General features: G+C 42.5%; 4 protein-coding genes across 10 annotated transcripts in view; 1 reads left to right on the top strand and 3 right to left on the bottom strand.

The window, feature by feature from the left end:
- The window catches only part of LOC124042992 (E3 ubiquitin-protein ligase ubr3-like), a 39,068-nt gene extending 22,336 nt beyond the window's left edge, over positions 1-16,732 (bottom strand). For 2 of the 4 annotated variants that reach the window (XM_046361180.1, XM_046361188.1), the window contains exons 1-24: positions 15,964-16,729; positions 14,040-14,179; positions 13,692-13,844; positions 13,356-13,505; positions 13,149-13,186; positions 12,991-13,054; positions 12,726-12,856; positions 12,353-12,581; positions 12,046-12,225; positions 10,691-10,824; positions 10,489-10,575; positions 10,333-10,398; positions 10,158-10,247; positions 8,347-8,475; positions 8,202-8,254; positions 7,916-8,049; positions 7,704-7,789; positions 7,149-7,290; positions 6,256-6,352; positions 4,610-4,754; positions 4,360-4,464; positions 4,095-4,271; positions 2,645-3,096; positions 1,496-1,584 (exon numbers count right to left, since the gene is read on the bottom strand). In XM_046361180.1, coding sequence (XP_046217136.1) covers positions 1,496-1,584; positions 2,645-3,096; positions 4,095-4,271; positions 4,360-4,464; positions 4,610-4,754; positions 6,256-6,352; positions 7,149-7,290; positions 7,704-7,789; positions 7,916-8,049; positions 8,202-8,254; positions 8,347-8,475; positions 10,158-10,247; positions 10,333-10,398; positions 10,489-10,575; positions 10,691-10,824; positions 12,046-12,225; positions 12,353-12,581; positions 12,726-12,856; positions 12,991-13,054; positions 13,149-13,186; positions 13,356-13,505; positions 13,692-13,844; positions 14,040-14,179; positions 15,964-16,397 — 3,505 coding nt within the window. In that variant the 5' untranslated portion in view covers positions 16,398-16,729. Of the gene's footprint in view, positions 1-1,495; positions 1,585-2,644; positions 3,097-3,832; positions 3,866-4,094; positions 4,272-4,359; positions 4,465-4,609; positions 4,755-6,255; positions 6,353-7,148; positions 7,291-7,703; positions 7,790-7,915; positions 8,050-8,201; positions 8,255-8,346; positions 8,476-10,157; positions 10,248-10,332; positions 10,399-10,488; positions 10,576-10,690; positions 10,825-12,045; positions 12,226-12,352; positions 12,582-12,725; positions 12,857-12,990; positions 13,055-13,148; positions 13,187-13,355; positions 13,506-13,691; positions 13,845-14,039; positions 14,180-15,963 lie in introns of all 4 variants that reach the window. The other 2 variants (XM_046361164.1, XM_046361172.1) reach the window with 2 other exon arrangements.
- Positions 16,733-16,803: 71 nt separating this feature from the next.
- Positions 16,804-21,130, top strand: mettl5 (methyltransferase 5, N6-adenosine). 2 transcript variants are annotated; one of them, XM_046361217.1, is made up of 7 exons: positions 16,804-17,229; positions 17,549-17,603; positions 17,685-17,869; positions 17,946-18,028; positions 18,118-18,169; positions 19,019-19,068; positions 19,488-21,130. In XM_046361217.1, the coding sequence occupies exons 1-7, from the start codon at positions 17,130-17,132 to the stop codon at positions 19,527-19,529; spliced, it is 567 nt and encodes a 188-aa protein (XP_046217173.1). In that variant the 5' UTR covers positions 16,804-17,129; the 3' UTR covers positions 19,530-21,130. The 2 variants fall into 2 exon arrangements, with proteins under 2 accessions (XP_046217173.1, XP_046217166.1); XM_046361210.1 differs by having other exon boundaries at positions 16,853-17,229; positions 17,489-17,603.
- On the bottom strand, positions 19,149-22,570 carry LOC124043015 (lupus La protein homolog B-like). Its single transcript, XM_046361201.1, has 12 exons — positions 22,416-22,570; positions 21,833-21,896; positions 21,625-21,728; positions 21,341-21,515; positions 21,141-21,248; positions 20,937-21,040; positions 20,786-20,857; positions 20,653-20,695; positions 20,291-20,428; positions 20,018-20,207; positions 19,825-19,941; positions 19,149-19,705 (listed from the first exon to the last, which is right to left on the bottom strand). Exons 2-12 carry the CDS (start codon positions 21,887-21,889, stop codon positions 19,611-19,613), a joined length of 1,203 nt encoding a protein of 400 aa, XP_046217157.1. The 5' UTR covers positions 21,890-21,896; positions 22,416-22,570; the 3' UTR covers positions 19,149-19,610.
- A 1,705-nt stretch (positions 22,571-24,275) lies between these two features.
- klhl23 (kelch-like family member 23) lies at positions 24,276-27,818 on the bottom strand. 3 transcript variants are annotated; one of them, XM_046361126.1, is made up of 4 exons: positions 27,012-27,818; positions 25,469-26,698; positions 25,008-25,160; positions 24,276-24,918 (listed from the first exon to the last, which is right to left on the bottom strand). In XM_046361126.1, exons 1-4 carry the CDS (start codon positions 27,028-27,030, stop codon positions 24,608-24,610), a joined length of 1,713 nt encoding a protein of 570 aa, XP_046217082.1. In that variant the 5' UTR covers positions 27,031-27,818; the 3' UTR covers positions 24,276-24,607. The 3 variants fall into 3 exon arrangements, with proteins under 3 accessions (XP_046217082.1, XP_046217091.1, XP_046217099.1); XM_046361135.1 differs by having other exon boundaries at positions 27,116-27,818; XM_046361143.1 differs by having other exon boundaries at positions 24,686-24,883.
- Positions 27,819-27,917: the final 99 nt, after the last annotated feature.

Here is a 27,917-nt window from a genome sequence, read left to right as displayed (position 1 = left end):
CAGGGGAAATGAAAACAGTTGGCGTTAGACGGAACAGCTCAGGCCTCGGGCCGTCAGTGCACGCTGAGCTGGAGACAAGGACACTAGTGTTGCTATGGAGGACGACTGCCTGGCTATGCTATTTTTCGCTCCTGAACAACATACGTGTAAAATCGTTGCAGTCAACACTGTAGCATGATTGAGTGAGGATAGTTGTAGTGACAAATTGAATGCTTTCAGATGGCATCCTATGAAGGATGCGGTGGCATTTTCAGCCCTCCAACGGCATAGCCTACAACTGCTCAATCGTAAACAAATCACCGTCCAAAGTCATTTACACGCGAAAATCTAGATCATAAACATTCCAATTTAGAGCCCATAATAAGTCATGCTACAAAATCCATTTAAAAAGCAGATGCACGCAACATCTGTTACCCGAGTCAAACGCATGAATGCTCAGAAACAATAGGATCATATCTTGAAACACACGAGCCTCACCGTATTCAAAATGGTCATCTTTCATGTGGCACACAGCTAGGAGCGAGAACAAAAATGCAACACTGTAAACGGGAATTCAAAAAAGGGGATTTTGTCTTTGCGCATAAAAACACAAGACATCATAGTACCCGGATGTCGGTCTTATCTTTGGTTTTCCACAAAGCCCATAACCACTGCGGCCAAGAGCACTGGGAGATTCGTGTTTGAACAGATGCTTTCACCATTGGACCTATTTGCCTTGTCAAAATCCCAGCACAAATATTCATATCCTCTGTGACCTTTGATTCAATCTGTGAAACAAACATAGCTCATGAGAAGCCAATGACCAATCTTTATACTGAGGAGATGGACACGCAAGCTAATCCATTCAATAAATGTGGGCCATTGTCAGCAGGGACATCTGCAAATAAGATGGCGAAATTACTACTCAAACAATTGTACGTTTCTTCAAAATCTGTGCAAATAGGCAAACTCCATTTACATTGTTAAACCCTGCCTAAGTGTTCCCTCTGATCACAGAGACCATTATTCATCCGCTAACCACGCTGGGTCAGGGTCGTCCCTGGGAGTCCATACCACTATTAGTGCTTTGATCCGCTGTGCACTCGACCAGCACGACTCCAACCCCAGGGGAGTGCTTTCCTCTCATTGCGCCTAACAAGTGTAGGTAGTCCATGGGAGGGCCGAGGGCTGTGGCCAGTGTCACCTTGCCACAGTGGGGGGGCAAAGCTTTCTTTCCTTCAAAGACTATAATGGAACGAGTCCATAAAATGTCCTCAGCATGAGTGGCGTGGAGTCCACTTCAATGTTATAGCGAACCGGGCCCCGTATCCAAGAAGTCCTAGCATATATATTGCGCCATCGAATAAATCTGTCAATACATAAGTACAGCTAGAAGCTTGGAAAGGTTTCTGAGAAGACTGACCCAACATTCACAATAACTCATAGATGGGGAAAACAACAGGAATGTGCTTTGAGAATGAGAAATGGTGCTGGATCAAATGAGTCACTGCCTTACCAACATCCATGGCTGTTTCCATGAAACTCTTCTGTCTGGAGGCAAACTCAGCCAGGAGTTTTTGCTGTCTCTCTCGAGCCCTCTGACGCCTGAACGGAAAACAAAACTTCAAAATCACAGAAGACTACTTCCATATAAAAACTGCCATCGATACAAAGAGTCACAGTCATACCATTTCACACAAGTGTCAAAGTGTTGCATAGCTTGGAAATAGTCAGAGACTGGAGGTGACACCGCCACACATAAAACAAACCAAAAATCCTACAGAGCTATTATAATCAAAATGTGTACTTAAAATAGAGTGCTGAGGCATTTGGCCCAGGCTTCCATTATTTTGATGCAGGAGTAATGTCCATTCTCTTCACTGATTGGGTTAGCCCATCACCATAGCAACAGCTTCCATGTGTAAGTGGAAATGCTTCGTTTTAATAATGCACCGAAAGCCCTTCTCTCATTGGCTAGCCATTAACATCACCACCACTCACCAACCAGTGCGTTACCATATTTCCAGACAGTGACTGGTCTGCCCGTTACACAACGCTTGTTTTTCCTCAGACGCCGCCACAAAGGCACACTAGATCATGCGAGATTGGCTTTGTAGCATTGGACACTGATACATACAAACTACAACGTAAGAGCCTATTCTGAGCACGGCTACAGTATGTGACTGGGTGCTGGGCTGTGAAGGTGATTACTTCCCTAATGTGGCTGGCTGTAGATCCTGTGCAGACTTCCAGCGAGCAGGGTTGACTGTAAATAGAGACCCCTAATAAGAGGACATAAACAAATGGTGACAGGAGCGCCACAGCTCAGTAATTCCCACTGACAGCGTCAGGGGCACAGACAGCCCGTCTGAGAAATGTGAAGCACCCCCTTTCAGCTTCCTCTGCCATTGGCTGGCCCACAGTCGCCCTGGAAACAGCCCGAGAACAAGGCTCTATCTACGCTGATTGAATATATATATATATATTCTTTTACAAATTCATACTCTGCAGATGCCCTTTGACTAACTTCAAAAAAAGAGTTTCTCATTTCAAAAGCTAATAAAGTCCTCACATTGAAACAGTTCAACATTGATTATTGTATTCATTTTAAGAGACACCACATAAGTTGATGGTTTTGCAAACGGAGTGGCAACCTGTAACAAACCTCTCCTCCTTATCCATGGTCTTCTTGGCAGTGGGGCTGTTCTTCTTGGGAGCGACGGGAGGAAAGACCTTCCCACAGATCTCCTGGATGCTGCGCTTGCTCTGGTGGCTACGCGTGGCCGCCTTGGTGAGGATGCGCTCGATGGCGGTGATGCCGTCCCCGTGGGCGTGGCGGTTTAGGTTGGCGTCCATGTCCTCCAGCCAGGTGGCCGACAGCGAGTTCTGCTTGGCCGACAGCTTCTGGTGCAGCTTGATGAGCAGGGAGAGCATGCTCTCGTGGATCTCCAGGATCTCGGTGACCAGCTGGGGAGGCGTGCCTGGCGGGACCCAGCGAGTGGAGCTGCTCTTGGGCCGCACCGCCTGGCTAGCCTCTGTGCTGCTACGGTTGATGATCTCCTGGAACTTCCTCCGGCGCTCCGCCACCAGGCTGAACACCTGCGCCTCCCGCACATTCTACCAATAGCAGAGTCACACGTCAGATCTCTCCTACACACACCTGCTTTCCAAACATGCAGCACAAACCATGGCCCTCTCAATAAACACATGCAGATGAGGGAGAGCAAGAGAGACGCCCATGTGACCACCTTTCCTTCCAATTCAGCCGGTCCATGTCAAAACGCTGTCTTTCAATGGAGTGTTTATGTGAGTCACATAAATCCATTTTGGCATGATGGATCCCGCATCCCTACATTAGGAGGCCCACTTGCCATCAGCAGATGGGCACGGCGCACATATCGAAGTCACATTAAATACGCCTAATTCTGCTGACTTTTCAAGAGATACCTCAGAGTTCTAGTTCATATTATGAGAGGAAAATTCAACCCCCACCTTAAATGTGAAAAACATTGGAACAATTGCAAAGACTTGCCCTGACAATGGATGGGAGCACTGTTAGATATACATATATCACACAGCCCTGTCGGAGCGCCATCAATCAAGGTAACATGCAGTTAAAAAGCGTTTACCCAGACTCACATTATACACTTAGATTCAACCCCCATCAGAGCACAACACCACACACTCAAAATTACCTAAATATGGCTACAAATCATAAGACATGAACAAGAGAACAACGTTGTAATGGAGGTTTTACACGACAGTCAGAAGAGAACACACTGCAAGGCCCTGAGGACATCATCCAGGTCTTCCTAGTAAGACCAAACAAAACACTCAAAATGCAAACCGCTACCTCTCTCCAATTCCCTGTCAGACGCCTGGAATTCTGTGGAGCAGAAGCACGGCAAAAACAACATTACGTAAGTCCTTTTAACACATATGGCCCTGGCAAAGAGCGACCTCTCCACATCCAGATATAACAGGCTACATAATACCCAGTATACTGAAGGAACATTATACCTCATCTACCCAGGGGTAAGCAATTCTGAACACAGTAGCATGAATACATGAGTCGAGGCAGTACCACCCAGTGTGCAGGCAGGGTATTAACTGACCTGGCCGAAGTTGGATGCCTCTGCGCTGGTGCTGGCAGGGGGCTCCCTCTCCCTCTTCACCTCGGGGGCAGTCTCAGGCACCCTCACCCTTACGTAGTTGATGACATGGTGCAGGTTGGACAACAGGTTGGTGCCTGGGAACCAGCTGTCATGGCAGTGCTCCTCAATGCAAGGCTCCTAGTCACGGAACATGAGAAAGGGGGTTAATGTGAAGGGCACATAGGAAGAAACTGACGAACGTCGTCTGAGTGGCTGAAGGTCTAACCTCATCCCCCTTGTCCTCTTCAACCTGGTTGTCCAAGCCCAGCTCAATCAGGTAGAGCACCATGCACAGAACGTGCTCAGACATGTTGGAGTGATCCAGCCAGATCTAAAAACAAAACATTTCATTATTGTTCTGCCAAATTCAACCATAGGGCAAATCTCACCATCAGATTTGATCAAAGACAATGAAATTCCTATGCACAGGTGTTTCTTTGAGGGACGAGTGAGTGAAGAGGTGTTGGCAGGGTCACCTTGTAAAGCAGTGTGAAGATGACAATGTGCAGTGTCTTGCAGTGCAACAGCCTGTCCAGGCCTTTGTAACATGGGTGCAGAGGAGTTCGCTCTTTGTACGGTGGCCATGGATTCCCCGTTGTGTGCATCCCGGACTGTTTCAAGCTGGATACAACAACAAATCAGGTCAATTCCAAGCAATAATCAATAGAGCTCAACCCAACATCACAAACGCATAGGTAATAACGTAACATTAAATCATCTCCTGAGGAATTTACCACACGGAACCTGTCAGTCTACGCAAAATAACAGCCGATCGGCTGAAAAGACAAGCTATTAGTGATGAAAGAATCGTGGTTATATAACAACGTGGCCTGGTTGACAGGCAATCCGTCATATTCCAACAATGTGAACGAGTAACATAAGCCTTCTATCACAAACTTGTGGGGACATTGCAGCTTCAATATGCTTCAAGGGGGAAATACAATCACCTGGTGTCATGACAGGGTTACTACACGCCGTACTAGAATGTATGTTTCAACATGTGATGATCTAAAAATAGCAAAAATACATCTAAAATCATTCTTATTTGTTGTTCAACATGGATTGAATAGCTTGGAATTCTAAAATTGCCTTGGTTCAATATAGCCTACATTTGTTATTTACAGAAATCATAGAGCAAGAAAAATGTTTCATCCATTACCCATGTAATCTTTCCTTGCCCTTAAACTGCTATTTCAAATTAAGAAGGGCTGCCAGGAGAGGACACTTCAGTAGATTTAGTCACTTCACATCTTAAAGAGATCGTCAGGAAATGAACCTAACACCATCTCTCTCTTCCACCCCAACCATCACATTTGTCTTCGGAGACGTCCAACCTAGATCTCACAAGGAAGGATTCTCAGTTGTATTACAGTTCGCAATTAAAATATTGGAACCAACCCCGCCCTCTTCACCACGTTGGCCGAACCCCTCTTCACCACGTTGGCCGAACATCTACCAGGCTATCCACAACTCAGGGCCCAAGTACCTGTCCGACCTCATTCTACACTGCTGCCCAATATGCACCCGTCGCTCCTCCTGGTCCGTCTCCCTTCAGCAGCCCTCTAACAGACGAAAAACTATGGGTGACAGGGCTTTCAGTTGCGCGGCTCTGGAACATACTTCCAGACACTATTAGGGCTGCAGTGTCGGTCCTTCTTTAAAAAAGGCAGAGCTCAAGACCGTGCTGTTCAGAAAGGCTTTCTCAGGAACCTCTCCTAATTCTGTTCTCATGTGCTCCAGACCTGATGACAGCTTTGATTGTTATTTTTTTTAAATTGCATCTTGGGTCTGAGAAAAGCACTTTACAAATTAAATGAATTATTATTATTATTATTATTATTATTATTATGCAGGGCATGACACCCACCCACTCGGTTTCAAACATGACCGTCCCAACTGTAAAACTTAACGAACCAGAACTACATAACATGACATTCTGAATGTACTGTTAAAATAACTATGTACTCATACCTAGTCATTCAAAACCTGACAATTATTTCACACGTTTTTTGTTGTTGTTGTAAAATAAACCATTAATTTCTTGCTGGAGACGATGAGCTTAGTGTGTATGTGTATGTGACAAATACAATTTGATTTGATTTGATTTAGTGACTTAACTTACAATGCTGAGTATCTGTCCATTGCTGACTGGACATCACGACGGTAGACTGTTCTGAGAATAACCATGATGGGGTCAAACTCCTTCTCCCACACCTCCGCTGGAAAACAGAAAGACCAATACTTGAGGAACGGCTGCTAAAAAGTCACGCTGCTATAAAAAAAAAATAAAAAATTCTTCCCTCTCGTGGGGCCTCAGAAAGTGGAGTTAGCCTGCCCCCAAGTGGAATGTGCAATGACAGGAAATGTGGCGTTGCAATGACAATCTGACGCCTTCAATGACACAAACCTAATGGGGCTCTGGCTGTTACCACCGACCCACAAACCTTTCCAATGTCTCTATGTAAATGAGAATAAGTTGACTGAGAACACACCTGGTAAAATAAGGGTTAATAAAACCACCAACAGAACAATCATATCATCACAGAATGGCCTCATAAAACATTATACAGACTGTATGAGGTCTCCATCACAAAAAAAAACCCACTTAGACTGAAAATTGGGCCAATTTAAATTTCAAACGTGTACAGGACAATAATTAAGTCTTCAAGAGGGACCACGTCTTGATTGAGACTTGTGAATTGTGCAAGTCCCTAGGCTTCTGCATGGGTAGAACTAGAGTCAATTGTGGTGCATGAGTGCCCTCTCAAGGCAGATTGGTGAAAAAGCAGTGATTATGTTGAATAAAAACAATATGCTTGGTGTTGATCCAACAAAGCTTTTGGACAGCATCTATTCATTAGTCACACACCGCAGCAAAATCTTTTTGCACCGTTGTAAAACGTTTTGAAGTGAAAACTAGAGTTTCTATTACACAAATCCAGGTCCCTCCCAGTTTAGTTCCGTTCTTTCCCTAGTGAACACATCCCAAGCCAGGAACTACAATAGACAACTTACCTTTAGGTGTGTACATGCCCTGCTGCATGGAACCCCCTAGTTCAAACACGGGGGCTTTGAAGTCAGCCACGGCAGACAGCATCTCCTCAAAGCTGCAACTTCCTGGGACGATCCCACTCTTGGGGTTGGGATTCTCAGGAATCTGAATATTCACTTCAGGAAAGTATGTACCCGGGAAAATGTGCAGCATAATTGAAGGTGATCTCAAAAAGTGAAAACGGCAAGATTGATGCGTGTTAAATGATGCAATTTTTCATTGATTAAACTAGTCACAATCAAAGTCACATGTACCAACAAGGGGAGGTCTGATGAAAACGAGGTGTTTTGGTAGGTTTTCCGTTTTGTAAAACAAGGACAACACAATTACACATGCTACCAAGAAAAGAAAAAACTAGCGCTTCAGAAAAAGGTTACTGACAACAGAAAATCTGGAGACCAAATATCCAGCTACCAACAAGTCATTAAGAGAATCAAAGTGAGAACATACTAACCACGGGTAAGGATGTTCAATTAATTATACTGTGAATTGTGAGGCTGATAAAACAGTGAGGATACGAGGTCCAACAGTGAACTGTGGGTACGGTCGTTCATGCACAGTTGGGAGACCATCTCGGCTCTAAGAATCTCATCATCTGCCATGCCTATCAACGAAAGGGAGAAATATTCATTACAAATGTATAAAGCGAAAAACCGATGGATAACACTAATATAGTGTACAAACATACCAATTGTTGTTCTTTCTTCTCCCTTGTTGCATCTGCACTTACCCAAGTGGATGCGAAGACTGGACAAGATGACGAGAAATGTCAAGGCTCCCTCCAGCATTGGCCTCTCCTGTTCACCGTCAAGTGCAGTATTCTGGTGCACAGAGGCCATGGTCAACAGGTCCACCACTTTGAATCTGGATATGAAAACACATGTTACTGCCAGTAAAACCTCCGGGCTACTCGTCAACTAGTTTGGATTTTTCCAACAGGTGATGATAAACAAGGTCAATGAAGTTCGGCGAAAAACGTCAGGTCGAAAGGACTTTTCCAGAAGGGTCGACCGTACCTCTCGAACACGGAAGAGATGAAGTAGTCTGGATCTAGCCTCGAGGCACACACCTGTCGAAAGATTGTTCTTCCCAATTATTGAATGGAGTTTAGGACCTAACAATCCCTAATGTTGAAATCACCTTGAAGAAAGTAGTATATACCTGGAGCAGAAAGATGTCTGGATCGATCATAGAGTTGCAGAAGTGAGACTGCACGTAGGTCATAGCCTGTCCTTTAATCTGCAGACCATTTCTGACCCACATGTTACTGTGGATCTCTGACAGGCTTGCCTACAAGAAAACACAAGGGACATTAACATAAACTGACATGTACCTACTGTATACATTACACTGAACAAATATTAAGGTACCTCCAGAGTGCAGTCACACAGGAACCGCTTAAACATGTCAGTCGACGACTCAGTATTCAGACCACTTGACTTTTCCCACATTTTGTTACGTTACAGCCTTGTTCAAAACTTTATTAAATAGTTTGTCCTCATCTACACACAATAGCCCATAATGACAATAAAACCAGGTAAAGATTTTTTTTAAATAAAAATCATTTACTTAAGTCCCTCTACTCTTTGTTGAAGCACCTTCGGCAGCGATTACACCCTTCGAGTCTTCTTGGGTATGACGCTACAAGCGTCCATTCTTCTCTGCAGATCCTCTCAAGCTCTGTCAGGTTGGATGGGGAGCGTCGCTGCACAGCTATTTTCAGGTCTCTCCAGATATGTTTGTTTGGGTTCAAGTCCGGGCTCTGGCTGGGCCACTCAAGGACATTGAGACCTGTCCCGCAGCCACTCCTACGTTGTCTTGGCTGTGTGCTTAGGGTTATTGTCATGTTGGAAGGTGAACCTTCACCCCAGTCTGAGGATCTGAGCGCTCTGGAGCAGGTTTTCATCGAGGATCTCTCTGTGCTTTGCTACGTTAATCTTTCCCTCGATGTTGACTAGTCTCCCAGTCCCTGCCGCTGAAAAACATCCCCAGAGCATGATGCTGCCACCACCATGTTTCACCGTAGGGATGATGCCAGTTTTCCTCCCGATGTGACGCTTGGCATTCAGGTCAAAGAGTTCAATCTTGGTTTCATCAGACCAGAGAATATTGTTCTTATGGTCAGAGAGTCCTTTAGTTGCCTTTTGGCAAACTCCAAGCGGGCGGTCATGTGCCTTTTACTGAAGAGTGGCTTCTGACTGGTCACTACTCTAAAGGCCTGATTGGTGGAGTGCTGCAGAGATTGTTATCCCTCTGGAAGTGTCTCCCATCTCCACAAAGGAACTCTGGACCTCTGTCAGAATGACCATCGGGTTCTTGGTCACCTGCCTGACCAAGGCCTTTCTCCCCGATTGCTCAGTTTGGCTGTGAGGCCAGCTCTAGGAAGGGTCTTGGTGGTTCCAAACTTTTTCCATTAAAGAATGATGGAGGCCACGGTGTTCTTGGGGACCTTCAAGATCTGTGCCTCGACACAGCCCTGTCTCAGAACTCGACTGACAATTCAGTCGACCTCAAGGCTTGGTTTTTGCTCTGACATGCACTGTGGGACCTTGTATAGACACGTGTGTGCCTTTCCAAATCATGTCCAATCAATTGAATTTACCACAGGTGGACTCCAATCAAGTAGTAGCAACATCAAGGATGATCAATGGAAACAGGATGCACCGGAGCTTAATTTCAAGTGTCATAGCAAAGGGTCTGAATACTTATGTAAGTAAGGTATGTTCATGTTTTATACATTTGCTAAATAAAAATCTAAACCTGTTCTCAGGTCTGAATACTCTCCGATTGCACTGTGTGTGTGTGTATGTGTCTGTGTATAATAGACTAACAACTGTTTGGGAATACGAGGGAAGTCAGCCTTTCCTTTTTAGACATTGCGGGACCTTATTCACCCACAACTTCTTCTGACATGTGAGGCATTATCAAGGCATTGTAATGGCATGTGTAATGGTCCTTTATTGGTGCAATACCTGAATCTGGAGAGGATGGACCATGATCCTCATGAGCATCTCTTGGTCTGGGAGGAGACTCTCCAGGTCAAGCCCCTGGCACTTCACCGCCTGTGAGACAATAGACATTCAACTCACAACAAGGAGGGCTTAAGTGCCAGGAACAGAACTTAAAAGTGTTGTAGATCTGTCACACCTTGCTTAGGAACATGGCGTAGTAACGGTGCAGTGGCAGGTGAAACGTCACCTGATTTGGAGCAAGCTACAGAGAAACAGAGACCAGATATAAACACTAAAGAAAACCTCTGTCTACAAAATGCTTCCTGACTGTTGTGCATATTTGCAGAGTTACCTCATCCACAAAGCCAATGGCATCAAACCAGATCTGCAGAGTCTCCAAGCAGTAGCGCACCACCGTCTTGGTGTATTCCTGTGTCTCCTGCAAATAAACAATGATTTGTGGTATAATCATTTTCGGTTTCTGTGCGTAACACCTGAATGTCAAATAGCCGTAACGTGATCTGCATAACATTTAAGAGGGATATTGGACTCACTTTGACTTTGCAGTGTGTAAGGAGTCCCCACATTGGTTGTGCGCAGGCCTCCAACTCGGCCGCAAATGCTGCATAGTACGTCTGGGACTCAAACTCCACGTGCTCACTCAACTCCCGCTTATTCAAGTTCATACCTACAGGAGCTTTCAGGGTTAGTCACCACGTAACAGATAGCATTACTGTGGTCTCATTCACAAAGACAAAGCAGTGTTAACCCGGAAAACATATTTGTTGACATCTAGATAAGTCTTAAGAATGGGGGAAATCCCATGTATGTCAGGGCAGCCTACACTCATACCATAACATAGTGGCACTATGCTCTCTGCATCTTGCCTAAGTAAGTGGATACTCCAGCCCACAGTATCTGCGGCTAGGGGTTATTTTTAGGGTTATGGTGGGGACATAGCAGGCGTGCTGCACAGACAATTCTAATAGAGACAAGGGCCGTGTTTGATAGCATCAAATCCATGAGGCATTGTGGGTAAATGATGACTGACTGATCTACAAATAATAATGAGTAGTTATTTATGACGCAGTCAGTCGGCGGTTGCCTGCACCGTCTGCTATAATGTTGAACGAGGCCAAGGAATAACATGCTCCGTAATTGTCTTTGTCAGGTTCAAATCCTAGAAGTGTCAAATAAAAGTTGCCTTCAATGTGCCATAACATCTGTTTTGCTGGACATCTTGCTCAGCTACTGAAAATAGTGACCAGCTAAATAAGCAGTGACTACCACCAATGGAAGGGAATTACAGAGAACTAATATTGCGTCATATGACTAAGCAGATACTAACAGGCCAATGCAGATGTCTTACTCTCAATATCAAAATAATTTCTGGTTACCTTACAAAAAAAGAACATCTTAGCAAAGAGCAATTTCCCCAAGCAAGAATTTTCCTAGGAGTGGTCAGAGTGGGGAGGGGAAAATTGAAAACTAGCCATTATTGGCAGAGGTTTGTAACACTGTTATTGGTCTATTAACTCATTTACCGCCTGGTGACGTAACCAGGCAGGCCAAAACTCCCATCCCACCAAAACAGGCTGAAATTTCTAGCTGTCTTTTCAAACAGCTCTTACACTAAAAGGATATTATGATCGTTTTCATATTTTCACGGTATTATTCCAACCGCAGTGTAGAAATATATAAAAACACAGAAAAATCACATTTTTGGCTGCACAGGCCTTTAACAGAGACAGATGATAGCACATGACTCCAATAGATAAAGATCAGACTAAAAATCACACCAGCTACGCTACCAGGGAATAATGATTAGTCATCCTTGAGGCAAATACTGACACATATCACAGTCCCAGCTACCACAGCTATTCAGATTCTTAAATCCACAGGGAATTACCTTGAAAGAAGGACACAAAGCTCATCCACAGCATGAGCAGTGAATGGTCCTCCAGGAATTTCTTCGCTACACTTTGATGTGAGAGAATATTAATAAAGTCGCTAACTAAAGGCCAGTAAGTGTTGTTCTTCAGCAGAGCCTCGCTGCAGTTGACCACAACGTGGCGGCTGTTCTCTTCATCTGAAAATAACGAGAGAGAAAAAAACAAGAGTGACCGTCCACAATGAAGCTTGGTAGTGTGGGAAGCAGTTTAGATTCACAAAGTCAGTCAAACAATCATAAGGATGGCCATTCAAACACGGCTCACCTTGAAGTTCACTTTTGATAAGGCAACTCTCCATCATGTAGAGGAGGACAGTGACCATGATGTCTAGGAGTTGACACTCCTCCGTCACGTGACGTGCTAAGTCCTCATTGCTGAACAGCTGTACACTGATATGTACGATGCGGTTGGACATGGTATCCGACTCCTGGCTTTTCATCAGAGTTTTCATGATGAACGCATAATGTTGAACAAATGTTTTCGTGAAGGTGATCTACAAAACAACAACAAAAAAAGCACAACAATTAAACAGATAATAATTGACTACATTCTGCAGTCCTAACAGCTTCTCTAAAAAATGTGTTTTAAAGAATGCAGCAGAGCCACTAGACTTACAGATACAACCTGAAATACATACCTTGTAGTCTTGATCTGGCAGCATGTTCAGTAGAAAAGTAACCATCTTCTGAGGAAACTCGTACTTTATTGTCCAAAACAGCAACTCCTCCAGAAAACATTTGTGTTTCAGAGAGTCCATAATGGATGGATCTAAGGAGAGAATATACATTATTCAAACTGGTGACTCCTGCCAATGTTGAGTTTCACTTTTTTTTAATCACTTTTTTAAAAATCAGTGTATCATTCATCATTACATAGAATGTAATGCCTGTTATGTAAATTACCTTTGGTTGAGCTACTAAGTTTCACCCTCTTTCTCTGTCCAATAGATTGCCCATCTTGATCCTCCTTTAAGAATAACAATGGGAAGTATTATAACTACTGTATCTATATTTCAATACTGAGAAGAAAGACTAACTATTCTGATACAGTATTCACATACCTCTTTACTGGACTCAGAGCTGGATGATGCTGCGGCTCCTAAAGAAAACAGAGCAGAGACAGATGGCAGCCATTACTTCTTTATTTCCTTGATTAATGAGTCATTGAGAAATACTACTTCCATTATGTTTCCATACCACAACAAATGGCATGCTATCAGGGACTCTTGTTTTGAGTTCCAACTCCTAAAGAGTGGATGAGGTCTTACCCAGTAAGCCCAGAGCCCCTGTCTCAGAACCTCGTGTGGGCTCTGCAGCCCCATTCTGGGCCTTCTCCTCCACAGACACCAGGCCTGAGTTCTTCAGTGCTGACAGGTAGTTCTCGTAGTTCTTTTTTGCAAATACATTCTCTTCTTGACCTATAGGGCATATTTACATATGAGATATGTTTTAAACTAACAGACATTCATTAGCATGTGTGGAGGATTGAATTATTATGCTTTGGCAATATTGATTAGTATCATGTCACCTTTTGATAGTCCCCCCCGGTCAGAATAACAAATCACTCAATGGCACTATGAGTAAGTGGAAACAGACATATTTACCCATGCTCAGGTCCTTGAATGTTTGCTGATTCGTTAGGATCTTTGTCAGCACAGTTCTCATTGCTCCACCCATCTTCGTCAGTTCTTCTAGGAAGGTGATCTGGGGCTCTAGCTGCTGTAAGACCTTCTGTAGGTCCCTCTCAGCTGATGTGTCTGTTATAACAAGGTATGATAAAAGTTGTGAAATTAAAACGTGTCAGAAGGGCTCTTGAAAACAAGCAGAATGACCTACATAAGATAGTTGTAAAATAACTTTCTCCACAATGTTTTGTTCTCCGAGGGCTGTTTAATTGCAATCAGGTGCTTTTAGGGTGTTCTGTAGACGTAGTGCGATGCTGTTTCTCCCACCTGGTTCAGTGTATCCATCCCTTAGGTACTGTATGATACAGATGATGAAGCGAGGGAGGACCATCTCTGACATCAGTAGTAAGTCTCGCGGGACTGAAGGAACATTCTCCCCGGTTCTTAACCGGTGCCGTCTGCAAAACCTGACAGAACAACATCCATATACTTTTTTTCATAACCAAGAGAAGTACCTAAAATAAATTGTGGAAGTAATTGGGAACAATTACAGGACAACCTATCTAATGGATACTAGCAGTGTATTTAGTCTTTCTTTGATAGTGGAATATGTGCATTTTAAGTTAGGCTAGTAGTATATCTGACTGCCTTGAATAAAATGTCATGCAGTGTCATCCATCAGACAAAATAACTGCAGAAGTGTAAACTAATAATTTAAAGGAATGGTGGGGAGTAAGCTTCAAAAAAGACATGTTATATTTAATTTAGAAAATAACCTATGTGACATCGATATGAGAAGCATTTATTCTGTCAAAATTGACTAAAGTGTAAATAGTGCCATAAAGTCATTGTCATCCAAAACTGAGTTTTGCAGAACTTGTGGTCGTGACTTGCGTCAGAACACAAATGAAAGTTTGGTTCGTTTCAATCCTGCCCACAAGTAATCATCAGTTCGGAGTGCAGCTGCAAGACCCTATTGTAATGCCCGTGGTAAATGTGTGTTGACTTCGGTAATCCCTGCGGGGCTAGTTACAGACCATGTAAATTACACCAAGTACATAGGACAATTGTAGAATTCCAATAATCCAAATTTCAATGACTTAATGTATAGTCGGTTTGAGTTAAAGTAATTCATATACAAATATTTAATAAAAAACTAAAAGGTGCACAAAATTGAAATATTGTCTTGTTTATTGGTGGTCCGTAACTTGCCCCAGAGATAGGCTATCCAAAGTCAAACCAACTTTGCAATGGGCACACACCAGACTGAAGCTAATTGGCAGAATAATTTGGTTAACTCTTCCCACCTGCAAACACACACCCACTTCAAACCACACCCCAAAACCAACTCGCGTTTGAATTGAATCATGGCCTCTAATTAACCAAATCTTTAAAAATGAGGCCAAATCAGGAAGTGCAGTGGGCCCTTTAAATCTAAACATGAGCTGATATGGTACAAGAAGTGATTGAGTTATTCTGCAGGGACAAATTGTAATTATCCTAGAAACCTTGTAGGATTAGTTCATTTCAATAGCACAGTATTTGCATTAAGAATATGAAATGCGAACCTATAAAATGCAAGTATTACGTTTTGTTCAATTGGATTCTTAAAAGGTAAACTGTTTCTGTTGTATACAGGTGTATACACCTCTGCGGTGTTTATAGCCATTGTTCAAAGCTGTGTGTACTTGACTAGATTGCTGGGGTTGGGTCCTATGACAGTGACGTGAACTAGCCTCTGGTGTTTTGTTAGCTAGCTAACGCCCAAGTCATATTTTTTCAAAATAATTTGTATTTTCAATAATTAGAGCTTTTTCAGAGCTCCAATTCGTGAAAAAAGATCCGAATTAGAATGTCTAAACGCAGGCTATCTAGTGCCCCCATTAAGTGTTTAGGTTTTGTATAGCTAAATCTGAAGCTGAATGGTTTTTCAATCAATAGCATGTTCAGTAACAACATGTCAGTAAAATTAAGGGGACCTGTCAAAACGGCAGTTGTTATATAAACGAAACTCCGTGAGGCAGCATACATACGAGGTGGAACTTTACGAGCTAACGTTAGCTGTTAGCCAGCAAACTGGGCATTATTACAGCCTAGCTATAGCTAGACATGCCCAATACATTGTTACAAATGGTTTGATTATGTCAGTTGCTGTCAAAATAGCAAGTATTATCAATTCATTAGAAAATGTCACTACAATCTAGCTAACGTTAGCTATTAGCCAGCTAGCGCTCTTAAGCTAAGGACTTACCCAGTTTCTCGCATGACATTACTATCTCCACAGTCACAGGCCCCACCAGCCTGGCTCCTGAACATATTGAAATCATGGCCTGTGTGATCGCCGTTGTTAAAACACTCTGCGCATAGTGACATGCAAGGAGAAATGCCACAAGTCCGACAGCGGTAAGCCACAAAATTTGCTGTCCAAACCAAGCCGCATAGAGTAGCATTGTCATAGGACCGGACCGTTTTGCAGAACTCCTCGAAACCTTCTTCTCCTGCTATTAGACATTTACACCAGTCAAGAGCCTCGGTGTCTGCCGGTGGCTTTTCTGGATTAAGAACAGAATCAAGCAGCTCTTGAAGTTGTCGGACACCAGAGCTGTTGTCAGTCCGATTAAGGTCTGACTTTAAATGAGCAGCAGTAGATTTCTTGTCCCGGCGTAGCAGCAACGCCGCCATCATGCACTCTGGCTTGTACACAAATGTATTTTTGTTGTCCTGTTGCTACGTTCTCGTAATTTCTCGCGATACATTCGATATTGTGTTCACTGTTTGTGTTCCGCGTCTATTGTGTTAAACCAATGACGTATATAAATCACTGGTTCAAACACACTGACCTGGCTTCATTGCAAATCCACATCCAGTTTGGCAGGTGATCAAGCTGTGTAGTAGTTTCGGCTACTGCTGTCCAGTAGGCAGCTGATCAACCGTGACCATGCAATTTTGTACACCAAAAGTTATATAGATAAACCATCACAACCCACGATTACAGTAAACTAGCTAATCCCTAACTATGGAATGATAATTCCAATGGTGGCAGTAACTAGCGGAATCAGAAAATGTTATGCATGTTTTGTATTGCAAAAACACCATGATCATAGAGCTGTACTACTTTTCTTAGCGTCTGTTCCACGTCGGATTGTTTTCATTGAGACCCCACTAATGCGGAAGTGTCACTCTGTACATCTTCCCCGTGGCTCTGAAGAGGGGTGTGCTGTGAGTTTTAGCATTCTATGCCATATTCTAGCTCAAATGTGGCCAGCGAAGGTAAACAATCAAACCAATTCTTGGATTGCATTTACAGGGAGCAGCTATCGAGTACAATCTAGCTTCCTTGGTATATGTTGTCTTTCCGATAGGGCTCTCGGCGTTGTGTGTTAGTTGTAGCAGGTCAAGGTTTGCTATCCAGCCAATATGAAACTGAAAGAGTTGGAAAGTTGTCTTCAACAAGTGGACGCCTTTGAAGAACCCAAAATTCTTCTTGAACAATATCCAACCAGCCCTCACATTGCAGGTAAGACTACTCCACAATAATCAATATAGGTGGCCCACTAAAGCTATAACATTACAAACGTGTGTTTTGTTGTTGAAGGTAGACTCAGCCATATGACATCACGTCATACACATCAGAGCGATGTGCATAGATGTCAACTACAACAATCTGCCAAAACCTCCTACTGGCTCTTCACAATGTGTTTTCATGCCAATTTGAATTGTGTTGTAATTGAAATTGCTGAGTCTAATTTTAGTAATTTAAACATGCATCTTTTCAGCATGTATGCTTTATACAATCCACAACACATTTGATGACATCGAGGGCAAATTGGTTGCAGATTTGGGATGCGGATGTGGCGTTCTTAGCATTGGAGCAGCAATGCTTGATGCAGGGTAAGAAAATAACACCAACTGTCTGAATAAAGGTTATTGTACTGGAGTATTTATCTAACCACTCACCTTCCTCTCTTATAGTTTGTGTGTTGGGTTTGACATTGATGACGATGCACTGGAGATATTCAAAAGGAACTCTGAGGAATTTGAGCTGACCAACGTAGACCTGATCCAGTGTGACATGTGCTCCCTGAGATCCCATGCATATGCCAAGAAATTTGACACTGTGATAATGAATCCTCCATTTGGTACCAAACACAACCAAGGTGAGATCACATTTTAAGGTGATAAAACAACCAATTGATGTGTTATAAACCTTTGATTGCTTTCTCAAAAATAAAGGTATGGACATGCAGTTTCTGAGGACAGCTTTAACTATGGCAACAACAGCAGTATATTCCCTTCACAAAACATCAACACGAGGCGTAAGTTGTCAGAACACTCCATGGTGTACTACTCTTTCACCAACTTCTGTCATAAGTGTTGTCTAATTCCTCTTTTTGCCTAATTGCAGCACATACAGAAGAAAGCAAGTGACTGGGGAGTAAAAATGGAAGTAATAGCAGGTAAATGTCACAATGGAGTTGTAGTACTCAAGTCTCGATTGATTACTTCTGACTCACCTAACAGTGACTTGTACTTCATAGGCAAACTATTAGCAGCAAGGGTTGTTCTCTAGCTCCGCCTCCAATCATAGGCTACATAACGCTCAAGCAACTGTTGCTTCCTCGTTACCAGTCTACAAAATTGATATCAAGTTTAAAACAGTCAAGCAATGTCGTTCTTTCACCTTGAGTATAGAAAAGTTGGCTGTTTGAATGTCATCTTCACTTTTTTCCCCACAGCCAGGTTCTGAAGTCTCCCTTAAATTTTTCGTGTTCACCCACATGTGAATGTGAAAAGTAGTGCTGAGAGCCTGTTTATTATTGACATTCTTATCAATCTGGCAGCCTAATAGCTAATACTGTCTAGAGAATTTATCCCTTCAAAACATTGCTGATTTGACAACTGTTGAACATTTAAATTAAGTGTGTGAGCCTGCGTATGGACATGTTTCATAGACTATTGCAGGCAATTATCACCATTGGGTGTAAAATCTTTCCGTCACATTTCTGCCGGGCAGATATCTACCATATAAGAGGCGCCAATCTACTGTAGAAGCCAACAACCAGCGCTAACCAAAATGTCTAAAGAACTCCATTTTGCTTTCACTTTGTGCACATAAACCAATGTTCATGCATTTTTTGTTAACCCCGACTTGAGCACATGGACTAGGACTCGATAGACAGCCATAGGAACTCTACCACCGGCAACTGAATTAGCCAGAGGGACTCGTGACTCAACTACAACACTGCAGTGGAGGTGATGGACAAGTACACCTAAATGAAACCTGACAATGTTTCTCTCCTTGACAGAGCTAAGATATGACTTGCCAGCGTCCTACAAGTTCCACAAGAAGAAATCGGTAAGAAAAATGTTGGCATGTCTGTAAATTGTTGAGACTAAATTGTTGAGACAAGTGCTTTGAACATATGCTTCTGAGAATCTTACAATCAAAACTTTAATGGCTATTCACAAAAGTAAAAGGAACAAGATCTATATAGGACTCAACCGTATACACTTGATTAAAACAAATTGAGAGAAGAATGGCACCGATTAACAATTTTCTATTAACATGCACATCTTTGTATGGAGGTGACTAAAACAGGCATAATATGCTCCTGCTGAAACGATTTGTTTAGATGCAGTCAACACAACTAATGAAATAAGGCCCATAAAGTATGTTCAGGGTAGAAATTGATAGGTATTGCCAATGTAAGATGCACACCACATTACTGATAAGGCTGACCACTTTCCAGTCTCATATTCTACATTGTTTTCTAGGTTGACATCAAGGTGGACTTTCTACGGTTTTCCACAACATGAAGCCTCCACTGGAATGGAATAAAGTTGTTTTCAATGGGTATCTTTTTAAATAAAATGCTTCAATGAGACGTGCTAGTACATTTAAGAACCATTTTCAGTTTTGACAACTTTTGCAGCTGGAGCATCAGCATCTTTGCACACTCCTTCCAGGGCTCGCTTCTTCGGGCTCGGAGGTGCTATTGGAGAAATGAAAGTTAAAAGAAAAGATTAGATACTCAATTGTTCCAAAGTTTATAATTGACAGACATGTCTCAGCATAATCATATTATATTGCATGACTAACAACTACTCTTACCGTCATCATCACTATCATCAAATTTGGTCTTTCTGCCTTGGTAGTGTGATTTGCCATCACGTCCACCCCTGTCCCTTCGTCCTCCTCTCCCCCCTCTACCACCTGATTTTCTGCCACCTGTAAAGAGAGGAATTGCACCATCAGATCAGAAATGACATTATGAAGAGAAATAAAACGCCTAGAAATCAGTTACCTCTACCACCTCGACGTCTGTTGAGAGATTCCTGTTGGTCTTCAATTATTTTTTTCAGAGCTTCCCTCTCTGCATCTCCCTCCACCACCTCCCACGTAACGTCTTCGCCTTTAATTTTCAAGTTTCCTCCACTTGCTTCCTTGGCCTTATTAAGAGCTTCCTTGGCACTCACTCTGAAGAGGATGGTACCCTGTAAAATACATAATTATTTCCTATGACATTCATTTGTAATTGAAGGGTGGTTCAAACAGTTTATTACACTGCAATTACTACCTCTTTGGCACCCCTGGTGAAATCAATCCATTTGATTTGACCATGACCTGAGAACACCTCGTGAAAGTCCTCTCTTGAAACACTGTCAAGATTGCCTGAGAACTTCAACAGGCATCCGGTCTGCTCGTCCAGAGATTTCTATAGTGTAAAATAAAGCAGCAGACCATTAGAACAACTTTAAACCTCCATGTTTTGGGAAGAAAAATACATAGGGTCCTGATCAATAGAAGCAAACAGGAGAAAATGGCTTAAATAGGTGGTGCTACAAAACTGGTCCAATAACAGATGCTACTTTCAAAATGTTCAGCCATAATGAAAACAATCTCATTAAGGATTTGTGATAGCAATTCCAGAGATCTTACCATTTCCTCTTCCTCTGCTTGTTTTTGTTTTTCATCCTTGTCACTAAAACAAATTTAATTTGGAACAATTTACTATAACATAAAAACATTCAGGAAGGAAAAAACATGATTAAAAGGTCAGTAATGTGCTCACTGTTTAGCCTTAGCCTTGGACTCTGCTTTTAACAGTTTTCTATCCTCTGATTTCTTTGCATGGTAGTCCTCTCTGAAAACACAAGCGCAGAGTTAATTCATAGCCTTTTCACCATATTAGACTTGGTCGCGGTAGCTTAGCATCCGCCTACCTTGAAAGTATAATCATTTCATTTTCTTTGAATGATTTGGTGTCTGTGCGTGCTAGGAACTGCTTTGATGCTTCTTCAGTGTCAAAAACCAGGAATACTGAGCCCTGAAAATGGATGGAGATGCTGAGTTTTGTATTACACGCATTGTTTTCATGTACCAAATAAACTTCCCCCTGGTGGGATAATAAAGTTGATCTGAATCACCTTGAAATTCTTTTGTAAGTTGCGTCTCATCTGAATGTTTTCTATGACGCCTTTCCCTTTCAGCCACCCCTCGATTTCATCAAGGGTTGTCTCCAATGGGAAACCTTTCTGAAAGATCATAGAAAATGTTTAACATACAAACACAGGGCTCCAAACAGCTGTAATTAGGTGCATCTCGATTCTAGGAAAATTCAACTTACAATGTACACAGATTTGTGTTTGAGGGTATCTTTGTACTTGTCGTTCAGTTCTGGTAAGGGCTTGCTTGAAATTCTCCTGATTTTTGTCGTATCCTCACTCAATTCCAAAAGGCCAGTCTGGGATTTCTTCAGAGACTCAACAATTACACTGTGATCGGTTGTCAAGCATTTCAGCCTGAAAATAGTAAGGGAAAAGTTAGGAATTATGTTACAGCGAACAATAAACATGTATGTAGGCCTTACTAAGTCCCAAGCTTCAACTGATCACATGAAATTGCACAAACCTGTTAAACTTGAGCATGGTTTCCAGAGTCACCCAGCCATCATCGAGCTGCAACTGTTCTTTGAGGAACTTGTCTCTTGGAAGGTTGTGATCACCAAAGTAGTACTTTGAAGATGAATAAAAACGTGTCAATCAGGGAAGATCAGCATTATCCAGGTTAGTCGTCAGTATACATCACCATATTTGAATATACAGCTACAGTATAATACCTCAAGCTGTTGAGCTACCTTCTTCTCAAGTTCAGACATTTCTTGAATTTCTGCCATGATGAGTCTGAAAATAATAAGTAAATGGAGTATTTATTAGATCAAAATGTGACAAAAATCAAAGATTGATTTATAAGCAACAAACCAAATGGAAACGCTTTAGCGACATGCACGAGCCGTGACAGCTAATTACACAACGGACAAGCGCATGACGTTTGCGTGGGGAAAAGCCTTTGCTCACCCACGTTTTCACTCCTGACTGAAGACAGTCATGTTACCCAGCCTAGCAAGCTACCTAGTACTAGAAAACCCGTGTGAATTAATTGCGTTCACGAATGGTTACAGTAACATAGCCTCTAAATCCAAAGGAAGACATGGCCTAACGGGCCGTTTACAGCGTGTCCAGCACGTACATGAAATGCCTCGCTCGGTCTGCTAACTCGTTACGTTAGCCTGCTAGTTAGCTAGCGTGCAACTGTTTCTTTCTCCACGGGCCTCTAAAATATAAGATAGGCCAATTATATACCAAATAAGATGACTTGCATAAGAAGTTTAAACGCCTGTAAATTGTAATATATTTACTTACTGTGATATATTGACTGGCTACCTGCAGAAATTCAGATTGATGAGAAGGCTTTCTTCCACACGCGCTAAATCACGTTGGCAAGCAAGTGGGTTGTCCTGTGTGCTACGGAGATTGTTGAGGGCCAAAACTGCCTTGGTGTGCCAAAGATGTATAACTAAACCAAGTAAGACCACTGACTGTCATTTACAATGAAACAAATGAGTCACAGTGGGCAGAACAAGAATGGACGTGGGCAGAGCCAAGCACACGCTAGCGAGATCCTATTGGCGCGTTCTAGAATAATTCTGCATGTCCGTTAGGGAACGCCTACTCTGCTCATTTCGCCTTTGTATTCCTTCTACACAGCGCGATTTTAACTTTTGCGTTAGGGTAAAGTGTACTAAACGTAGTCCACTCTGTTCATAGCAGATTATAGTTTTGGGAACAGACATCTGTATTGAGAGCAACTGTTTCATCGATGAGAGCATTTGCAGAATGTCGGCCAAAATCGATCTCAGGGCCCGCCCATGGGCTTCCTCTCACTACCATATTTGGCAGTGAATGGAAACGCCAAGCGGATGCTTCACATTTATACATCCAGTGAAATATCTGCCTCATTGTACTGTGGTTTTACGTTCTGCACTGAAGCCTAGACTACAGTACAGCGCTGCCTAAATTCGTATTCGATGAGGTTTAACGGTGGTTGGCATACAATAAATATTGCATTACCGCCACCTATTGGACTGGAGTATAACTCAATTATACTAACATATATACATACACAAATACAACAAATACCCTACCATCTAATGCGAAACTCACAAATTTAAATGTTTTAAAAATACCATACTCCCCTATTTAAATATATTTAGTCCTACTTCAGGCCAACAGTCTGAAATGATGGTACACTACCACTTAATAACACACCCTGTAACTCTTCTGATGTCAAGTCTCGCACACTCAAATACCTCTCTGCAGCTGCCACCACAACCGCTATTTTCTGCGACTTACGTTTCATCCCTGCAGTACAGTTGATAACCATTACTATAAATGCCAAAAATCCAATCTTACTGAAACATATATCACTTGTTGGTTCATTCGTATGTACTGGTACAGATCTACTACTCACACCACTCCTCTTAGGATCCCTCCCCATTGACGCATCTTCTTCTAATTTCTTCACTGCCTCAACATATGACAACTTCTGCAGTACTCTAATCCTGAAAAACTCAACCTGTCAGCTTTCACAATTACCGCTATCCCAGTAATCACTCCTTTCAATGGCGCCCTTTTCTTGAGAGCAAAATCATTAACATCTCTTGCCCACATTCGTTTAACAAGGAGCACCTGCTCCCTTTGACCAACAGAAACAACTTTCACAAGACCACTTCTGGTTACCCTCACTGATTCCACAGCACCCAAATATGTTTTCACCCACCTTCATATTTTACCTTCCAACAGCTGAAAATACAATATTTTTGTTTATTGAAAAGGTTCACAGTGGTTTAGATGGTACAATGATTCTCACCACTATACTTCCTTGTTTTGTCACAAACTGAAATTAGGTGAACTATGACAAGCAACCAGGAAATGGCGGAGCTATTTCTGCATATTGCATCTTTAAAGTTACATTTATCAAGTAAAATCAGGTGCATACTGAATCAATCAACCGCAGACTGTTGCAACGTTTAGGCAGTGGTCTGCTTCTGCCTATACATTTTTGCATCCATAATCATCAGTTTGGTTTTTACCAACAGCTGTTGTAAGCTCATTCTTTTTACATTGAGAATCAGAGATCTAAACAATGGAAACCGGAATAATTGTGCATCCCCCAAACCCTAAGATTCAGATGTATGGTTGATGACATTTGTGCTTCAAATGTAGAGATTTGTCAGGTTAACCTGTCTAAGCCAAAATTACACAACTGGTAATGTTAGGTGCATGAGAACCAATGTGTTAGATGTATAAGTGGATTGAAAATGGTGTGCTCTTTTTGTAATATTAAACCAGCAGCAATCATTTGTCATTGAACCTTCATTTTTGGCCAACTGGGTATAAAATACACTCTAAACAATGTCACTTTTTGTAAAAAAAGATTCTTAGCACCTGTCACACACATACATAGCCCCTACCACTCATGGGCCGTATGGCACGAAGGAACCGGATCCATGGGATTTAGTTGATGTTTGTTGTAAAAGTACATTAAAAAGACACTACACACTGTAAATGCAAATGCATCCGTGTGTTCTTGCTGGGCTGGGGAGGCTTCCCACAACCTCCCAGGTGTCCAGCTCTGGGTCATACTTCTCAATGCTCTGCAGATACGTCCCCTTTGAATAGGAATATCCCCCGGTCACATAGATGCAGCCATTGATCACTACAGCACCACACTCCATCCTCCTCTCCTTCATCACTGACAACTGCCTCCACTCATCTCTCTCTGGGTCGTAGCAGTCGGTGATCGTAGTCTGTCCTCCCACCAAGTACAGCTTGTTGTTCAGAGAAACAGAGCACAGGCCATACTCTGAAAGCATGAGTACAATGATTTCCTTACTAAATATTACTGAATGCAAATTCAAATAAAATGCCCACTTCCTTCAAAATCTGTCATACCTGGATGAGGGCTGATTGTGACAATGCTCCATTCATTTATGTCTGGCCTGTAGGCCTGAATTTTTTCATAGGTGCTGCTTCCTCTGGATCCATAGTGGCCACCGGTCACATAGATTGTGTCATTCATGACACATGCAGTGGCATTTCCTACACCTTTGAAAGAGGAAGCATTTGATCAAAAACAGTGAACAGCCAAATCAATCCTGATTTCATTCGTGCTACTCAGTAAAGTATTTTGCATGTTATTTTAATATGCAAAAAATAACTTGAAAGTAATTATTTACAGGTCAATGGCTGAGAATCAAATAGTGAATGAGTGGCCAAGATAGCTCTTGGCCCAACCATGTGGAACGGACAAATTCAAGGGCAATACTAGAGCAACACAGACCTGCATGTTTGCTCAGGTGTCTTCTCATTGTAACTAACTCCTCTGTGTAGTGCTTCTGTTTATGTTTTCATACCTTGTATCATGTTGGCTGTAGGGAACCATTTCTTTTTTAAGGGGTCATAGAATTCAGTCTCAAGTTGTATAGCTCCCCCTCTGTACCCTCCTATGGCATAGATACAGCCGTGTAAAGCCACAGAACAGTGGTAGTATCTGGCAGTGATCATGGGGCATCCCTCAGTCCACTCATCACAATCACCATTATAAATCCAAACTGTGTCCAGGGCTTCAATAGTCTCAGTCATATAACCCCCAGTCACATAAATATTTGCCCCCAGTAAAGATACACTATAGCTCTCTCTTGTCTGGTCAGGCATATCTTTTCCTTGCACCCATGTGTTGCTTATTGGATCCCATATGTGGACTTCACAGAGCGGATGCCAGTAGTACCCTCCAATAACATACATGCTTGAGGACACTTTCTTCCTGCTCACTGAAGTCTCTTTGCAGTTGGACTTCAATGCGTTGATAATCAATGACCTTACTTTTCCCTCATTGCCCAGTAAGCATTGCCTCTGTCCATCCAGGGCAGTCTTGAAGTGCACCTCATCCAGCTCAAGATGGACACAAAAGAGTAGGCCCTGAACGTGATCAATACGGTTAACAATGTCATAGGTGACCCATTTGACCACCGCATCCAAGAGAACTTCATCCTTCCATACATTGATGTTCTTAAGAGACATGACGGAACTCAGCTTGTCGTAGTCCAACTCCAAGAATTCCTCCTGCTGTAGAAGGTCCTCAAACCTGCTGAGCATTACCCTTCGTGCCTCCCGCTCCAGCTCAGGGCAGATGTGCAGCTCAGCAAAAGAGTGCATACCCAGGCAGTTGTCCACATCCAGGAAGCGTATAAGGAAGTCTTCGCAAGCCTTCTTCACTGAGCTGAACTGTAAGAGGTCTGCTGCCTCCAGCAGGCTCTGTACATTTGCCTCCGTGATGTTCACCCTGGAAGTGTATACGTAGTTCACCAAAGCACTCAGAACGTCATAATCAATCCCTGTCAGTTTGATGAGGTTGTTTGACCGCTCCTTCATGTCGGCTGTGAACATGACTTTGAAATAAGAGCTGCGGGCTGACAATGCTGCCTTGTGACAGTAAAATACCTGCCCCGTGGCACATTGTAGGGTGATGTCGGTGAATATGCCACCTAGGTAGAACTCTCTCAGAGCATCCAATAGTTCATTTGGATGGGCAATGTCACAAAAATCATAAATGTAGCTTCCTTTTCCTTTGTCTGACATAGTGGCTAGAAAATGAAGAGAAGATAGAACACATCATTCATAATTTGTGGCTTTCATTTGTGTCATTTGATATACTACAGGCCTAAAAACAACTAAAATCTGATGGCTTTTAATGGCATTCTTTACATATTGGCTTCCATCTTTACCACAACATAGGCTACTGCAATATTAGGGCTATTTAAATCTATACACACATCAGTAGGCTACTATCTGAGAGTGCAATAAAAGGCTCTCGAGTAATTAGCAGAGGACATGAGTTTCTACTCTTAAACCACTGGATTCTATACTACTAAACATTATTCACAACATTGTACCAACCATTAATCTTCAAATCCATATTCCCTCATTCACGCTTCCCTTTCCACCGTCTAATGGCATGAATTGCGCTTTCTGGACTGAAACAGGCGCTCGCAGACACTAACCTCAAATTAGCTCTCAGGACCTTTGTGGCACACCGCTGTCCTATTTTGGTATCTGTGTATAGTTGGAGAGGCGCCGGCTGTCACCCTGCTCCATATACTCCAGCCTGCTTCACAGATAATAGGCTACATACAACCAGCCAAATAGACCGCTTTAGCGAATCACCGTTCCCGTTATTCCCTGGACACACATTTTCCAACCACGACAATGGTTGAGTCGAGACAGCATCGTTGCGCACAAGGACAATCAATACCCCAAAGTGAACAAAAAAAAAACGGTACGGTTGGTAGCCTGTTTTAATTTGATTGAGGAATTCCCCCACCGCAGAGCCACTTCCCATTCAGTCTCGTTCGTTGCCATGGCAGTTTTAGCCAAATCCTAATAAGGATTAGGATTGCATAATCTAAAGAGAGATTTTAGTGTGGTGCCATGAACAAGCGCTGCATCAAACTTTATGACCAACACTGATTTTGTGGTTCACAACCTCACTGCTAACTCCTAAGTAAAATCATCAAAGTGACAGACATTTTACTTTAGGCTTCGCTGTTGAAATAACAGGACATTTATTAAATATACAGTATACAAAGGCTGGTAAACTAACATAGCATATTTCATCTCTATTGCACCCAAGGGAATATTTTATGATAGAAATAGGCTAGTCACCATAGAAACCTAGGGTGCACAGCAAATGCATATGAGTTTATTGTTTAGATGAGATGGATTGTTTTTTTGTTTCCCATTTCAGTTACCTTCCTACTGGTGTGTTGACATTGAGAAAATTTAGCAAAATCGGCAAGTAGAGAA

This window comes from Oncorhynchus gorbuscha, linkage group LG01 (genome assembly GCF_021184085.1).
Source record: "Oncorhynchus gorbuscha isolate QuinsamMale2020 ecotype Even-year linkage group LG01, OgorEven_v1.0, whole genome shotgun sequence".
Taxonomy (NCBI): Eukaryota; Metazoa; Chordata; class Actinopteri; order Salmoniformes; family Salmonidae; genus Oncorhynchus; species Oncorhynchus gorbuscha.
The sequence above is the reverse complement of the archived record's forward strand: the minus strand, read 5'-3'. Positions and strand labels throughout refer to the sequence as shown.

Coding starts and splice junctions, on each gene's coding strand:
- mettl5 (XM_046361210.1), top strand. CDS start 17,130: ATGAAACTGAAAGAGTTGGAAAGTTGTCTTCAACAAGTGGACGCCTTT. Junction 17,230..17,488: donor AACCAGCCCTCACATTGCAG/GTAAGACTACTC, acceptor GCATCTTTTCAG/CATGTATGCTTTATACAATC. Junction 17,870..17,945: donor TGGTACCAAACACAACCAAG/GTGAGATCACAT, acceptor TCAAAAATAAAG/GTATGGACATGCAGTTTCTG.
- klhl23 (XM_046361126.1), bottom strand. Junction 25,161..25,468: donor TACAGCCAACATGATACAAG/GTATGAAAACAT, acceptor CCTCTTTCAAAG/GTGTAGGAAATGCCACTGCA. Junction 24,919..25,007: donor CACAATCAGCCCTCATCCAG/GTATGACAGATT, acceptor TCATGCTTTCAG/AGTATGGCCTGTGCTCTGTT.
- LOC124043015 (XM_046361201.1), bottom strand. CDS start 21,889: ATGGCAGAAATTCAAGAAATGTCTGAACTTGAGAAGAAGGTAGCTCAA. Junction 21,249..21,340: donor AACACAAATCTGTGTACATT/GTAAGTTGAATT, acceptor ATGATCTTTCAG/AAAGGTTTCCCATTGGAGAC. Junction 20,696..20,785: donor TCCAAGGCTAAGGCTAAACA/GTGAGCACATTA, acceptor AATTTGTTTTAG/TGACAAGGATGAAAAACAAA.